Here is a 17,860-nt window from a genome sequence, read left to right as displayed (position 1 = left end):
AAACATTTTTTCACTAAACACACATTACAAAGTTATACAACATCTTGGGATGATCACGTAATCTTCAGGAGGCCGGCCTGACTGCTCCAGCCCTCCCTCATGCCGGTCCACCTCCAGGGTGCCATCAACTGCTCAGCAGCCATCGGCTGAGCATAACAGTGCTAATAATGAGCCCCAAGCAGCCCTGTAGGTGAAAAATAAAAGCTTTATGGCTCTTAGAAAGCGAGAAGGAAAAGGAGAAAACGGACTATGTTCCCACAAAGTTTTTTCTACTCCATTTATAATGTTTTTAAAAAATAACGTCCATTATTTTATGGTACTTGTATTATTCTACTTCAGGTGGCCTGATTGGCCTTTGGGTGTGTCTTTATTTGAAAAGTCCTTTGAATTTAATTGTAAAGACGGTAAAAGGACGATGAAAAAAGATGAACTGAGTGTGAACAACTAAAAAATAACATCCGTTGTTTGCAAAAGACATCTGTCACTTAATACACTGTGTGCAAATGACTTTGGTTATTTCATAGACTTCAATTCAAGATTGCTATATGAACATTGTAATTGCAAAATATACATAACAAGATTTTATCAGTTTCTGGATTTCTTTAACCCTTTCACGTTCACAATACGGCTGTAAATATTCCTGCTGCTGATGCCCCGTGCATACATAAAAGGCTGCGATCTATAGCGATCATAGTGATCTCCTTACTTCCAGCCTATTGGATCAATGATCTTTGGAGTCTGCTTTCAGGCAGGCTGTATGAGAAGATCGCCGATAGCACTGATCGATGCTATGCTATAGCATTAATGAGTTTATGCAATGCAATGATTGCATATTTAACCGTTTAAAAAAAGTGTAAAAAATGTTTTAAAATATTTTTTAAAAACCTTTTTAAATTACCTCCTCTCCCATTATACAAATATGTAAAAAGATATGAATAAATAGACATATTATATATCATAGCTATTAGAAAATAGCAATATTGTTCCCGCACGGTGAACGGCATAAACGAAAAGAGGGAAAAAACACCAGGATTATATAATATTATATATCAGTAAAAATTTTTTATAAAAAGCGTTAAAAATTTTTCTTGTTCACCAATATGATACAATAAAAGCTAGAGATCATGGCGCAAAAAAAAATGACGACCCAACCAGCCCTGTAGGTGGAAAAATAAAAGCATTATGGCTGTTAGAAGGCGAGGGGGAGAACACTACCTCATTGTGACCTGGACATCCGTGCATCAATGACCTTCGACCATGAAGGGGTCAAGGTATTTATGTTTTGCACTGCATTTCAGGAATTATAATGAGACTTCTAGAGTTTTCTGAATTATTCTTTTGTTATTATTTGCTCTAAAACTGACATCATATGCTTTTCATTGTTCCTCGCTTACATCTAGTATATGTGTTTGTTTATAAATATTAGTTTTATCCTCTAGAATGGAGGCACAAAACATCCTCGTTATTGGATCCTAGAAGGGCCCTCAGGACACATGATGAAATAAAGCAAAGCGTTCCATGTTATGGGAATAATATATTTACTTATGTGTTGGCAGAATGAAATCGATATGTGCCAGGTCGCATCTATTTATGTTACTTGCCTTGCACCTGTCTAGACTGCTTAACAGTTTGTAACATCATTATTTCCTAAACCAAATGGTAACTGGTTACGGAGGGAATAGCTTACATTGTGAACGACTGAGCACAGTCTAGATGCCATCAATATTTTACACATATAAGTTAAGATGTAATTTCTAATTATTCTAAGAGCTCTTATAAATACAGTTTATTGTCATTTTATATATTACAGTGGTACCTTGGTTTAAGAGTAACTTGGTTTAAGAGCGTTTTGGTTTAAGAGCTCACAGTTTTTCAAAATTGTGACTTGGTTTAAGAGCATTGCTTTGGTTTAAGAGCTCCCAGGACTGGGTGGGAACGCGAGTGGAGGAGGGGCATGGTCTGTATAGCGGGATCTACAGCACTGTACTCTGTCCCAGGAAGTCTCTCTCACCTTCCAAATCATAGCTGATCCACTTCAGGCTGGGGCTTGCACCAGGGGACAGGACTGTGGAGGTAATCTCTTCATAGCTGTAACCCCTCTCTCCCCGGACAGAGAGTGCTGCATGTATGTGCCCACATATGTCCTGCTCATTCCTTCATGCTCCCTGCGTCTCTGTCAGTCCTTGTGCTTCCCATCCTCTCCATTACTGTACAGTAACTTATAATATCACATATTCTGCTGTTTCTGAATGTTTGTTTCATCTGTTTTACATGTTATTCAGAATAATAAATCATTATTTTTGGGATGTGGAACCAATTGTCTGCATTTCTATGATTTCTTATGGGAAAATTTGCTTTGGTTTAAGAGTGGATTTGGATTACAAGCACGGCCCCGGAACGAATTATGCTCGTAATCCAAGGCACCACTGTACTTTTATATTACTTTGGAATTTTACGCACTAACAGTAGAAGAAGAAATGGAAGGAATTTGTTTGCCATTCTTTATGTTTTCATCCCCACCTCCCCAATTTCTTTGTAATGCTTCACTTTATCATTATATATCATTTCAAACAAAAACAACAAAATACGTGGATAAAATTAAAAAAGCAAATGGAGTATAATTTTTTATGCTGTAAAATAACATTTTTATTCTGAAGGTCAGTATGATTGTTAAGGACTGGTAGCTATCTCCCTGATCCATGAAAGAAATGTCTGTGATTGCATCCATTTTTTGTACGCATCCCTTCCCCCTAGTATGTATTCCATCATGTGTAGACATCCCATCACGCCCAGTATATTGGTTACATGTATACACCCCACGTGGCATCACCCAGTAGATTGTACCCCCAAAATGGCCCCTATCACTTAGCTAATACAGCACACCCTACCCTTCCTCTTCTCATTGTGTCCAGTGGTCTGCCCAACCTCCCTACACCCCTATAAACAACTTACCTCCGTAAAGAAAAAACGCCATACTCACCTACTGCGCAGCACTGTAGGCTTCAGGAGTAAACTCCTGGGAGCATAACCCCCCCCCCATCCCTTACCCACCTAATTTCACTACTGGTGCCATCACATCAGTGTTTTTCATGGATTCTTCAGATGTGGCATCCATGGAATCTGTGAAAAACACTGATCCAATAGACTTCTATTTGGGAATCCGTGGCACGGATCATCTGAGGGGACAGATACAATTCAATGGGCCCTAAAATTGCATTCAAAGATAACTTCACGTTACATAAGGCTTAATGCTCTAGTATGAGCTCTATAACTTTTCTTAAATTTTATTAATGAAGCTGTGTGAGGGCTTCTAGTTTTTGTTGTGATCTGTAGTCTTTATTGATTTCATTTCGGGATGGATGGGCCCCTCTCAGACAACGTCCTCAATGCTGCAGGTGCTTTTGATTGTGGCATTTAGGGGTTAAATGAATAGCATCAGCATGATTGCTCATGTCAAATCACATTACTGTGACCACCAGCTAATATCCTGCTGTGTGCAGTCCAGACAACAGCTGTAATTGCTCATGTTGAAAGGCAACGATTGGCTGTATTTCAGCATGTTCTAAAATTCATCTTATGTGTGATAGGCTTATATGTCTTCCATTACTGCACTAACCAACACCAAGGTCGTCATTGTACTTAAGTGATCCACCACTGTCCACAGCTCTCCTGGGTGAATGTAACTCAGAGAGTCACCTGTCAGGTGGCCTGTTCTAAAACCATGTTTGGTAGCAGCATAAATGTTATTGACAATGACATTTATGCTGCTGCCAGACACAGTTTTAGTAAACTGATGGGTGATTCACTGGATTAACCTGGATTAACCTAACCCAGGAGAGCTGTGGACAGTGTGTACACAAAAAGAGATAAGACAGCAACCATTATACAGCTACACAGCTTACAGTACTTTTATACCCCTCTGTAAAACCCTCTCTAAGCCTGCCTCTAGCTGTCTCCAAGCAGTGCAAATGCATGTCTACAGAAGCAGATAGATAGATAGATAGATAGATAGATAGATAGATCGATCGATAGATAGATAGAAGAAGAAAGTGTGACGTTGCAAAGGGGGTGATTATAAATAACCCCATACACCCATGCTTTTGCTGTAATATAATGCTCTATGTATGGCCACCATTTTGGACTAACCTTTGTGTAAACTTTTGAAAAATTTGGTTTGTTCCTAAATCAAATTATTAATCAAATTAAGTTCAGAATGAATCTCGATTTAGGAAGTTCGGTATGCTAATCTTTAGTGATAACCACTTAACTCATGAACAAAAAAAGCAGAACTGATATAAATGTGCAAACATTTTAGTAAGAGATTACTAAACGGGTTTTGTGCAAAACTAAATTCTTGCCAGACACATTCATGCCAGATAGAAAATAATTGGATCCATAAGGGGAGTACTACTTTAGATTTTTTTTTTTAAGCATTTTGTCATAATTTAGAATTAGTGGTCAGCTTTATGTAGCATCTTTTATTTGATGTGCAACTGTATTGAAATGAATAAAGATAAAGTTCTTCTGGATATATATATATATATATATATATATATATATATATATATATATATGGATTTGCTGTATAAACTGCCAGACATAGGAGAACATATCTACAGTGAAGATTTTTACTGGCTTTCCTAGCTTACTGTTTATTTATTTATTTTTTTCACAATATCGCAATCGACTTTTAAACCTGTTAGCTTTACTATAATTATGAATCATTATTATTATTATTATTTTCAACAAATGTCGAGTATGAAATGATCTCTTTATTTGACATGGTTTACAATGATCAAACTGAAGGTCATCACTTGCTAACATTATCATTGTTCAAAAACTGGAAGGCAGATGTCTTTTGGCCACAAGCCACAGAATGCACAAAGATGCAACCTGATACAGACGAGTCTGCAAAGCGCACTCTATTTTCTCGTTTAATGAACACAAATTAGGGAAAGTATCCCCTTACACATCAGACAATGTGAGAGCCTTGGTATTTTCAATAAAAACAATGTAATGCTAGTGTGAATATCTGTGCATTTAGCACCCCATACATAATCATGGTATATTAAGCAGAAATAACTTATTGGGCAACACCATTAATAATATGGCATGCAAATAGATGTATGTTAGAATCAGTACATAGATAGAAAGAGTCGGCACTACTACGGCTTCTATCACATTAATAGCCTCATCAGCTGCGTGTAATAGCAAATGTTCACTCATACATCCACCATCTCGTGTGGTGCAACAATCAGACAAAGTTCAGTGATAACTCATGTAGTACTTGGCAGAGAAAAGGAAAAAATCCGAGTGCACTCACCGGTGGGTAAAGAAAATGTTTTCTTTATTCGTGCATATTAGCGCGGTGCAGGTTCATGGGGAGAGGGACGCCAACACCTTCCACCAGGGTGGAAGGTGTTGGCGTCCCTCTCCCCATGAACCTGCACCGCGCTAATATGCACGAATAAAGAAAACATTTTCTTTACCCACCGGTGAGTGCACTCGGATTTTTTCCTTTTCTCTGCCAAGTACTAGATGTATGTTAGTCTTCAAATAAAAAATACATGATTACTATAAAATAAATGGGTAGTATTGATAAGACCGAAACTGAAATTGATAGGTGTTTACACCAGATTCTAACTAGAGATGAGCGCAACTCGAGTATGTTCAAGATTAATTGTGCAGTCCTAATAAGTCCAAGAAAACATGAATATAGCCTATGGCCTGTGGCTGTATCCATGTTTTCCAGGACTCCCTAGGACTGCATCCAATTGCTGTAGCCACTGGTAATCAAATGCCGAATGCTCAAACTCGAGCATGCTCAAGTTGTGCTCATCTCTAGGCCTATAGATAACATCGATCTTAATAACAGATCCCTGCTGAATTACAACTATGCTTAAAGGGGTTATCCAGCGCTACAAAAACGTGGCCACTTTTCCCCCTACTGTTGTCTCCAGTTCAGATGCGGTTTGCAATTAAGCTCCATTTACTTCAATGGAACTGAGTTTCAAAACCCCACCCAAACTGGAGACAACAGTAGGGGGAAAGTGGCCATGTTTTTGTAGCGCTGGATAACCCCTTAAAAGGAGGTGACCATTTTATAGTAAAATAGTACAGTGAACTAGTTAGTGTACTGACTGCATATACTAACAGCATATTCCTGTGTACCTCATAGAGCTAACATCAAACTCCCCTCCTCACGGCTGTGCTGCCCTGCTCTGTATGCTCCTCCATAGGTATATACTGTGGTGGACACTGGGAATGAGGCATGATCACATGCTCCTCCATGTCGACCATCTTACAGACAGGATCACCACAGGGCAGGACAGCCCAGCCTGGAGGAGGGGAGTTTGATTTTAGCTCCACAGGGAGCTGCTGTCAGTAAGTGCAATGACTATACTTACTGATAATGTACACTAAACAATTTTACTATGTGCCTAACCCCTTTAACATAAATGGGTACCCCTCATCCCCTTAAATCTGTCAAGACAAATTATATAAGTAGGTAAAATAGCACTTGTTATACTTGTTATGGAGATGTTATAGGTAGTGATTTGACAGGGTCACATCATAGCTGCCTGGTATTTAAAGGGGTGTAGTATAAGTAAGTGTATTCACTTGTTTACTGACAGCAGCTCCCTGTGTACCTCACAGAGCTAAAATCAGGCTTCCTTCCTCCAGGCTGTGCTGCCCTGCTCTGTGGGGATTCTGTCCATAAGATGGCCGACATGGGGATGTGACCATGCCCCACCCCCAGTGTCCACCACTGTGCCTATATATACCTATGGTGGACACTGGGAGCAGGGCATGGTCACTACTCATCCATGTTGGGAATCTTATGGACAGACTCACTATAGAGCAGGAAAGCCCAGCCTGGAGAAGAGGAGTCTGATTTTAGCTTCATAAGGCACACAGGAAGCTGCTGTCAGTATATACAGTGAGTACCCTAACTAATACTGTACATTGAACAATTTTACTATAAAGTGGCCAACTACTTTAATGCATTTTTTCTTGCTAAAAAATGTATCTATTTGAACATTTAATTTTATTTGTAATTGTTTCATTTTGTTTTCTTTTACAGCCTAAATTTACAGATGATTGTAAATTTATGGAGAGGTATCAGGAAAACAGCTACAACACTTATGCCTCAGCTACTTACAGAACTGAAAAGACTGGAAGAAGATGGTACGTGGCATTGAATAAAAGAGGCAAAGCCAAAAAAGGTTCCAGCCCTCGAGTGAAACCACAACACATATCAACGCACTTCCTTCCTAGGATCAAACATGTGGACCCACCCGAGTTTTCATTTACTGTTGCACATCCTGAAAAGAAAAAGACTCCTCATGTACCTGCCAAACCCAAGCCTGTGGTGCCACCTCCAAAGAAGAAGAGCAGCCCTGTCCGATATAGGCTAAAGTTCAGATTTGGATAACTTGTGCTACTCTCACGATAGAGAGGAGATATCTGGCTAAGTAACACACCACTACACAAGGTTGTGTTCTGCACCTGATTTCTTTGAAAAGTGAAAAGGTCCACTTTAAACTGCTGATATTAAAGGTGGCTTTATTACAATGATGAGATATTCGGAGTTGGGGTTGAGCACTATGGTTTTATAAGGCGTAAGCCAGTACATATTCAATAATTTAAGGTAATATTTATCACAACAATGCAAAGGAAGTACTTGGACTATGACAGTCCATATAAATAACAGACAGATTTAATGCCAAGTACACACTTACTTTATATGCAGCACACTTGGAAATAAACAATAAGTAAACTATTTGGTAAATATACATATATAATGGCTTTCTTTTTACTTGCTTTTTTTTTTAGTTGTGTTTATGATTCTTAGAGCTAACTTAAAAATAAAAAGAAGACATAAACACTTATGTGCAGATTCCAGGTTATCCAAATGACAGGGAAGGGAAGAAACTCGCTCACCTGGAGGTGTTGTATACCGGGCACAATACCTACAACAGCATAACGTGAAAACCTCCTATTTAGAGGGAGTGTCTGTTCCTTCAGCCCGGGATCCTACTTGCTGGTTGAAGATCCTATTGGTCCATGGTGCGAAGGATTTCATTGACAGGAATGTGCCATAAAAAACAATCCACAGAATAGGTGCTGAGGTCAGGACTTCCTCAGGCACAGCCCGTCCTTTAAGCTAAAGGGGTACTCCGGCTAAATGTTTTATATATATATATATATATATATATATATATAAAGTCTTCCAGTACTTATCAGCTGTTGCATGTCTTGCAAGAAGTAGTGTATTCTTTCCAGTGTGACACAGCGCTCTCTGCTGCCACCTCTGTCTGAGACAGGAACTGTCTAGAGCAGGAGAGGTTTTGCTATTGATCAGGACAGTCCCTGACATGGACAGAGGTGTCAGCAGAGAGCACTGTGTCAAACTGGAAAGAATACACCACTTCCTGCAGGACATACAGCAGCTGATAAGTACTGGAACACTTTATATTTTTAAATAGAAGTAAACTACAAATCTGTATAACGACATATGGTAAAAGAAGCAACGTGGTGCACTCACCGTTTTGCAGAATGTGTAGCTTTTATTGAGGATTAAGGTATACCCATAGTTTAATCCATGCGGGTAATGTGGACGCCAACACCCTCCACTGAGACTCAGTGGAGGGTGTTGGCGTCCACATTACCTGCATGGATTAAACTATGGATATACCTTAATCCTCAATAAAAGCTACACATTCTGCAAAACGGTGAGTGCACCACGTTGCTTCTTTTACCATATGTCGCTATTGAAATGAACTTGCTTTCTGCAATTGCATGGTGGCACCACATATGCAGGTTTCTCTAGAGCTACCTTCCTTTTGGCTTATACAGTCTTGACTAGTAGTGCCGACCTCTACTCTCTTACAAATCTGTATAAGTTTCTGACACCAGCTCATTTGAAAAAAAAAAAAACATTGCCAGAGTTCCTCTTTAACTTTGTTATATGATACAACTCATGAGGGTCCTATGATGTTTTTTTTTCCAACAGGACTGCTGGTGAATCTGATAACAATTAGTGTAAAACATGATCTATCTATAACACAATATTGTTCCATTTGAAAGTTTGGACCTGATCTCCCAGCAAAAATGAAAAAAAAAAATCCTTTCGAGATCTACCTTTTGTTCTGCTCCTTTTGTGGTTCTGTTTTGCAGGAAAATCCCTTAAAAAACAGTTGAGAGGCAGATGACATACTGTATTATTACCTGCAAAGTATCAATTGAAGCCTGTGTTGGCCATAAAAGCATGACAATAGAGCAGTGCTGGTATTAGAGAATGAAAGCCCTTGCAAAAATGAAAAAAATAAAATAAAAATGTTCTTTTGATAACTGACTGAGGTGGGACACTGCTGCGGCCTGTGATTGGCTGAGCAGGCAGTGTCTGCTGTGATGCCTTTATGATGCACAGGTAATGACATCACACAGTAAGCTGTGGGAGATCGGAGTAAGTGACCTTTTTCTATTTTTGTTGCACCCTGGGAAAATTTATAAAAAAAAAATTGTGCACAGATAACCTCTTTAACTGTGTGACTGGCAGTGTAGATTTCTATTACTGTCTGCCAGGTAAACTTATGTCAGCGCACCTTGGTTGTCACACAGCTAGAAAAGGCTTCAACTGTGTTATAGTAGATTATAGTCTTAACCTTTTGGAGAGATTTTTGGCTTGGCATACTTCCTTAGTCATTGTTCTAAAAGTCCTAGATAGAGTAAAACACTGACTTGAAGAGACATCGCTTAAGTGCTGTGGGAGCTATTTTGCATATCCTTTCTTCCCAGTAACTTTCAGTTAAGCAAAACCTTTTGGGAAATGTTATGTTATATGAGCATAGCCTAATGTTGGATTTTTATTCAGAGATTCTCCTTAAAAGGAACCCATCACCATGAAAATGCTACCAAAACTATCAGCATCCTCTTATAGAGCAGAAGGAGCTGAGCAGATTGATATATATCTTTATGGGAAAAGATTCAGTATAACTTGTAATTTCTTGATTGAAATCTTTTATGGTTCTAGAATAAAGAGTCCAGTCCATTGACTGACACCGCCCACTGGACTCCTTAGCAAGGAATGAGCAGGGATTTCAATCAACATATTACTAGTTGCACTGAATCTTTTCCCACAAAGATGTATATCAATCCGCTCAGTTCTTCTTGCTCAATAACATATGAGAGTGATAGATTAGATTGCATTGTCTAGGTGACAGGTTCCCTTTAAATACATTTTTATTCAGAGGTTTATGTTTAAAGGGAATCTGTCAGCACCTGGGCTTGCCCCAAGGTGCTGACATTGTAGTGAAGGTGTTTGTCCCTTTGTTGTGTGTGGTATCTTTCTTTTAGCTAGCGGTGCAGTAGATTTTTCTTATTCTTGCCCGTAACTTGTAGATGTGAGGTGTTTGTGCCGCGCTTAGGCACGCCTCACCACCACTTCCTCCTCCCTGTTTGCTGCCCGGCCCTCCCTGTTTGATTGCGGCCCGGACTCCTGCTTCCTGATGACGTTGCTGGCAAGGGCCGCGCGCCAACTTGCCAGTATGCGCATGCGCCCTAGGTCTGTCGGCTATTGCGCCGTAGTGCAGATGAGCGGCGTGCCTCCATGCTACAGAACATGCGCGATTCAGGATGCAGGAGCTCGCAATACCTGACAGACCCAGGGGGCGCATGCGCATACTGCCTAAGTGCAGCACGAACACCTACCCACTACAAGTTACGGGCAAGAATAAGAAAAATTTACTGCACCGCTGGCTAAAAGAAAGATACCACACACAACAAGGGACATACACCTACACCACACTGTCAGCACTTGGGACCAGCCCAGGTGCTGACAGATTCCCTTTAAATTCTTGAAAATATAAATAATGAGGTTTGAAATAAATAAGAAATGAAGACCCTACATGTCTATACCAGAATGTTGGACCAGATCATCTTAAAGGCATACTGTATATAGTAAATATAAACTATCATTTGTGGAGCCGATTTGCTCGGTAATGTCTCATGCTGACTGGTTGTTTAATGGCTGAAGAAGTTGGATGCAGCCTCAGGCTATGTTCACACAATGTAAGTAAATTATTAATCATGGCCGTTGTTGCCATGGCCGTGATTAATACTTCACATACACTGTGCTGCAGGCCAAGGGAATCCCGGACTGATTGTATACACATAGGGGGACATGTATCAAGCAGCAAAATGTGTTTTTTGGCAGAAAGTGGCCATTTGCAAATGATTTTATTTGCAAATGGCCGATTTGCGAATAAAATATTCGCGAATGGGCAGTATCCGCCGGGTATGCTGGGGGGGGGGGGGGGGGAAGGGAGGGGGTGTGGAGGGGGCGAAAAGGGGGGGGGGGGCGGACTCACGCGATTCATTATTGTTTTCTCTTAAAGATATGAAGAAAGCCTACTCCAGCTCTCAGCTGGCGTAGGTTTCCTGCTGTGCGCACCGACGCGCACGGGATTTGTGTAGAGGCAGTCCGCCTCTACATAAATCTCCGTAGTGCCGGAGCTGCCGGGACATTTTTAAGGGCCGTATCTTTATTCTTTTGGGATTACCATTACTGATATATGCAGAGCACCACGGATAGCAAGGAGCTGCATTGCTGAAGTAGCTGACCTGGACTGCTGTCTAGCACCTGCACAGTGGACCTCACAGTTTGTACCAATACACATAGGGGGACATTTACTATCATTGTGCCCCAGGTGTACTCCAACATTATGTATGCTGTCAGTTTTTATTTTAATTTTGTAGCTCCAGCGGCCTGTTTAGTTGCCATTGTGCTGCTCATGCTTCTGCATTACACTCTGAGCTGGTGGGGGGCAGACATCAGTTATATTACTCAGCTGCAGCAGTGCACAGGGGCATGTACAGGGGGCGTGTATAGGGATGTGCATGGCTGCTGGCCAATCAGCATTCATCCTCACTGGGCCAGTCTGTGCAGAGGAGAGGGACAACTGACATCACTTTCTGCATTTGGTCTCTTTTTTTTTCGCTGTAAGGCTGGGCTCACACTACGTTTTTGCAATCCGTTTTATGGATGGAAAAAACGTATACTTTTGTGTGCATCCTTTTTTATCTTTTTTTTTTATAATGGAAGTCAATAGAACAACGGATCAAAACGGATGCACACAAAGGCAGAAAAACGTAGTGTGAACCCAGCCTTACTAAACACCAGATGGTCTTAGTGTTAGAGCCTTGACTGCAGTTTTCCAGTAAATGAGACACCTAGCGGCTGATTTTGTAGCATTGCATTTCATATAGAAAACAGGCAAAAAAATATTGTATAAATTGCAAAGATGTAGTATATCACTTCTGCCCATTTAAATATGATGTGTTATATTTTCAATGCACAATATCACTGTGTACTGTATGAGTGTGTAAGTGCTGTATGTCTTTACAAAAAGCTGCTGACAGGTCCACTTTACAAGGTATTGACACTATGTTATTCTGAAGCTACATGCCGTTCAGTCTGATGGCAAATTATTCGGTGAACACCTCCAGCATGCATATGAACTGGCAAAGAAGAAGAGAGATGAAACATTTCCAGCACCTCACATCTAAGGCTATTCAACTCATTCATATTCAGTAGTTTGTAATAAACAAACAGCAACCTTTCCTCCTTTCCTCTCCCAAATAACTGACCATGTGGACCAATATGGCTACACCATTGTATAATATAGTGCCATGCTCCGAAGTAGGGATGGTCCGAACCTGCCGAGGTTCGGGTTCGCATGAACCCAAACGCTCGGCAGCAGATTCACGCTGTCTGTCCGCTCCGTGGAGCGGGCGGATCAAGCGGGAGTAGCACCTGGAAAACTGGGATACAGCCTATGGCTATGGCTGTATCCCAGTTTTCCAGGCGGTCCTCCCGCAGGATCCGCCTGCTCCACGGAGCGGGCAGACAGCGGGAATCATTACCGAGGGTTCGGGTTCCCTACTCCGAAGTACACTCCCAGAAGGCAAATTCTTTCCAGGTCATCCCAGCAAGAGGACACTGAGTAAATGCCTTAATGCCATCCCAGTTATCCATGTCAATACAATAGTACATTATATTTTGCTGTATACTACATTATCTAGGCTATGTAAAAAGTAAAAATCACAATAAAACTTGGTTTTCGTTAAAAAGAAAAAATGATGCCTCATATAAAAATCTCCTTAGCCTGGGTTCACACTACGTTTTTGCAATCTGTTTTTTTCATCCTTTTTTTTGCAAAAGACGGATGAAAAAAAAAGATGCAATTGTATGCATCCTTTTTTGATCCATTTTTCCATTGACTTCTTTAAAAAAAAAAAATTGGATCAAAACAGATCCGTTTTTTTTAACGTACACAAAAATGAGGTCGACTATGTTTTTGTGTATGTTAAAAAAAACTGATCTGTTTTTTTTTATAATGGAAGTCAAAGGAAAAACGGATCAAAATGGATGCACACAATTGCATTCCTTTTTTCATCCGTTTTTTGCAAGAACGTAGTGTGAACCCAGCCTTACACCATGGTTTCGCCCCCGGATGCATGGTTTGGGCCCTGTTAGTCTCTCAACGAAAATTTATAATTCCAACACTGTCTTACAGGGGTACTTTGGCAAAAAAAATAGTATTCAAATCAACTGGTAACAAAAAGTTAAATAGATTTGTAATTTACTTCTATTAAAAACTCTCAAGTCTTCCAGTCCTGCAGGTAGTGGTGTATTTTCTCCAGTATGACACAGTGCTCTCTGCTGCCACCTTTGTCCATGCCAGGAACTGTCCAGAGCAAAGGCAGATCCTCATAGAAGATCTCTCCTGTTCTCCAGACAGGAGAGAATACACCACTTCCTGGAGGACATCCATCAGTTGATAAGTACTGGAACACTTGAGATTTTAGTAAATGTCAGCAACTGTGGGAGTAGGGGTGCATTTTTTAAAAACATTGGCTGCCCAAAGACCCAACTGTTTATACAATTCAATAATCATTCTTGTAGGTGTTTTTTTTTTTCCACTTTTTTTTTTTCCTTTTTTTTAACCCATTTAGGACTTTAGCCTTAAAGGGGTAGTGCACAAAAAAAAAATTTCTTTCAAATCAACTGCTACCATGAAGTGCCAGAGATTTGTAATTTACTTCTATTAAAAAATCTCAAGCCTTCCAGTACTTATCAGCTGCTGTATGCCCAGCAGGAAGTGGTGTTTTCTTTCCTGTCTGATACAGTGCTCTCTGTTGCCTCCTCTGTCCATGTCAGGAACTGTCCAGAGAAGGAGCAAATCCCCATAGAAAACCTCTCCTGCTGTCCAGACTGGAAATCATACAACTTCCTGCTGGGCATACAGCAGCTGATAAGTACTGGAAGGCTTGAGATTTTTTAATAGAAGTAAATTACAAATCTCTGGCACTTCATGGCAGCAGTTGATTTGAAGGAAAAATTTTTTTGGTGCACTACCCCTTTAAGGACCAGCCCATTCTTCAAATCTGACCTGTCTCACTTTATGTGGTGATAGATCCGTGATCTCTTAATATATCCCAGCAACAAGTAAATTTTGTCCGTTATCCTTAACACCGACAATTAATTAGAAGAATGGCAAAATTTCTATTTTTCTAACTTTGAATTTTCTGCGGTCACTGCTCGGGTTTCATTATGTTCTAATTTTACTGTCAGTGTTATTAATTATGCAACCATACTTTAACTTTTACATGGTATTTTACTATTCCACTAGGGGACTTGACTGTGTGATTTATCTGATCACTCATTGATACACTGTAGTGCCTATCTGCCTACCTGCTGCTGATGGCACGGCCACAGCTTTTGTGCCTGTTTGATCCATGGACTTGCTGGCATGTCTATATGCAGGAACAAAGGGTTAAAATGGATGTGTTGGCACATCTAAGGAAGGGGTTAAAGCAAATGTGCCATCAGGTACATTCGCTTTAAAGGACAACTCCAGAGAAAAGTTTTTTTTCCCAGTAATTGAAACACATTACAAAGTTATATAACTTTGTAATATGCTTCAATCACCTATCTGCCCCCCTTCCCTATCTTTTCCCCCCTCAACCCCCCACCAGGAGGTGAAGTAAACTCATTCTTACCTAATGACTGTTGACCCCAGGCTTTTCTGTGGCAGCCATTTCGTGACAATGATATAATCAAAAGGGAAACTTGTATAAGCCCTGATAGTTCAGCCTCCCTTAGTCAGATGACTCAGGTTGCTCAGTTCTGATTGGCTGAACAAGCTGTAAGCCATCTAACAGTTCTACAGAATCAGTTAGACATCACAGGAGACATAGTGCATCATGTCAAAGCCCAAACCAGGAAGTGAAGAAAAAATGAAAACACCAACTGGAGCTTCAGTTCATTTTTTTTTAAATCAGTGCCAGAGTTTTCCTTTAAGTGTTTCATATGGATAGAACGATGCTACTGACTTTTTTTGAACTGTGGCCATGTTCACTCATACAGCTCCATTCTATTCCCAGGCACGGGCCCAGGGCTGAGGCACTGGAGGTTGACCGACCCGCCCCAATGGTAGGAAACCCAGGCCCTTTACCCAGGAAAAGAATGGCGCCATTTTAGGGAAACGGGCTGCGGTTCAAAAAAGGACTGCGACACAGGCTTCCTTGCACTTATCCATATGAAAGCACCTGATGGTACATTCGCTTAAAGCATATAAATATCGATATATTGCAGCGTATAATAACTCTTATGATAACGTTAGTTTAATGGGAAAGGATAACAACATTTGTGTTAAAATTGAGAGATAGATGGCATGTACCACTGGTTAGCTTTTCTAATACTTTCCTTGTAACTTAGATTTATTGTGTCAGAGAACTGAACCTGAAAGACGGCTAGAAAGCGAATCGATTCCTGTGATATATCACGTAACATTCATCATTGTCATAGCCAATTAACAAGCATTTCCACACATCTGCCCAGGAAACGTGTCTCTCGGGATAGTGTGCAGGACGTAATGCACTGACATACCTCCGTTAAATATTGCAAATGATTGTCAGGAACATGCTGCCTGCTGAAAGAATATGTGATAATTGGAAACTGTACAGATATCCCAACTTTCAACAACTCCTTGCTGTGTACTTTATAATGGACTATGTGGCTCCTAAAATAGTTTGCACACAAGGAATGTATGTTATGACTTCCATAGAGCAAGATCATATCCTGTCTATAAATATTCATTCATAATTTATCTTATACCGCATGCATACAGTGCCAAAAAAGCCATAATATTAAAACCCTCTTCTTAATCTTATGTAGGTCTTATTCAGGCTTCCAAAACAGCTGTAGCCCAGCTCAGATATTAGCCCAGCCAAGATATTAGCCTTTTTGTTATTACGTGAATGAGACTAAAGTGGCCAGGGGGCATTGTGCAGGACATCAAGAGTCCAGGGATGTCCAGCCTATATCTCTTTTCTTTTTTATCTAGTGACTGTCAGTCAAATGGGTTAGGCAGATGCGAATGCAGATTATCATGCCAAATAAGACCATTGTCCATTCTCGTAAGTAGAGATCAGTGAACTGAACTTTCCTAATTCATAATTTTTATTGAAAGTTTTTTAAAGTAATATAGATAATAAATAATAATGATAATGATGATATTACAAACTTAGAAACGTGATAAAATATTCACGTTATGAGGTATAATAAGTATACCTGAGATCATTTGAGGTCTGAACCAAGATTACAATTTGGTTCGGCACCGAATCTAACTTTTTGAAAAGTCTTCAGCCAATTACAGGGTGGGACAGTGCCATGGCCAGTGATTGGCTGAGCGGGCTGTCACTCTTGTCTTGAGTCAGTCAGTAATTTAGCGGCCTGTCACTCTCAAGACAAGAGTGACAGCCCTCTTAGCCAATCAATGGTCGCAGCCCTGTTCCATCTCAGTTAGTGATTGGTTGAATGGGATTTTGGCAGCTGCAGGGAACACTGGAGAAGAAGGACACAGAGGGAGTGCGTACAGGTAAGTATAGATCAGCAAACTTTTGGAACCGCACTGAAACAGCTAAAACCCTGCAATAGTTTAGCTGTTTTTGGCGATTCATTAAAGGTTCAGTTGGGACAAACCCAAATTTTATGTTAAAGTTCGGTGAACCTGCTGAACTTTTGAAAAGTTTTTCTACTCGTCAGTCAGTATAAGAACACATAATAATTTATTTGAATTTTCTAGAAAAAATTATCAATGGCCTGTCCTTAGTGTAAGTCAATAATGTGTGATCAGTGGGGGGTCTAAATTCCAAGACCCTCATTTTCAGCGTAATGAAGAGACTACAATTACGGACTGTTTAATGTTGTTCCAGACACAGCAGGACAGTCGCACAGATGACAATGCCTGTAACTGCAGCTCAGCCCTTTTTTTTTATTTTCGCAAACAATGCTGTGACCAGATGTTTGCTGAAAGCCGATATTAAATATAACATTCACTACAAGCAATGCTGTAGTCATTATTGCTGCTTTTTTTTTTTTTTTAAAGCGTCATACTCTAGGTGTGGTATTTTTGTGCAGAAGTTTTTGTATAGTCTTTTCTATAGGAATTCGAACACTAGATGTATGTATGTTAACCCCTTCACTTCAGCCATATGTTTTTATATGTTCCTACTGCTGATGCCCTGTGCAGTAGCAACGTGTGTAAACATTCCTGACATGAAGGGGTTTTAATGTGTGCAATGCACATTCAGTGTGATCAGACCCACACACATTGATATGCTAGGAAGCAGTGATCATGCCTGTCATTTATATTTTACTATTAGTTTTCAGAAAACATCTGGTCACAGCATTGTTTGCAAAAGTTTAAACAAAAAAAAAAAGGGTGAGCTGCACTAACAGGCATTGCCTGCCATTAACCCCTTAAATGTCACAATCTATAGCGATTGTGGT

At 40.2% G+C, this 17,860-nt stretch overlaps 1 protein-coding gene across 2 annotated transcripts in view; it reads left to right on the top strand.

Moving 5' to 3' along the window:
- FGF5 (fibroblast growth factor 5) overlaps positions 1–7,757 on the top strand; it is a 62,368-nt gene extending 54,611 nt beyond the window's left edge. For both annotated transcript variants that reach the window (XM_069976702.1, XM_069976699.1), the window contains one exon: positions 7,085–7,757. In XM_069976702.1, coding sequence (XP_069832803.1) covers positions 7,085–7,435 — 351 coding nt within the window. In that variant the 3' untranslated portion in view covers positions 7,436–7,757. The remainder of the gene's footprint in view (positions 1–7,084) is intronic.
- Positions 7,758–17,860: the final 10,103 nt, after the last annotated feature.

The sequence above is a fragment of the Dendropsophus ebraccatus genome, chromosome 7 (assembly GCF_027789765.1).
Source record: "Dendropsophus ebraccatus isolate aDenEbr1 chromosome 7, aDenEbr1.pat, whole genome shotgun sequence".
Taxonomy (NCBI): domain Eukaryota; kingdom Metazoa; phylum Chordata; class Amphibia; order Anura; family Hylidae; genus Dendropsophus; species Dendropsophus ebraccatus.
This window is presented reverse-complemented; position numbering and strand designations above follow the sequence as displayed.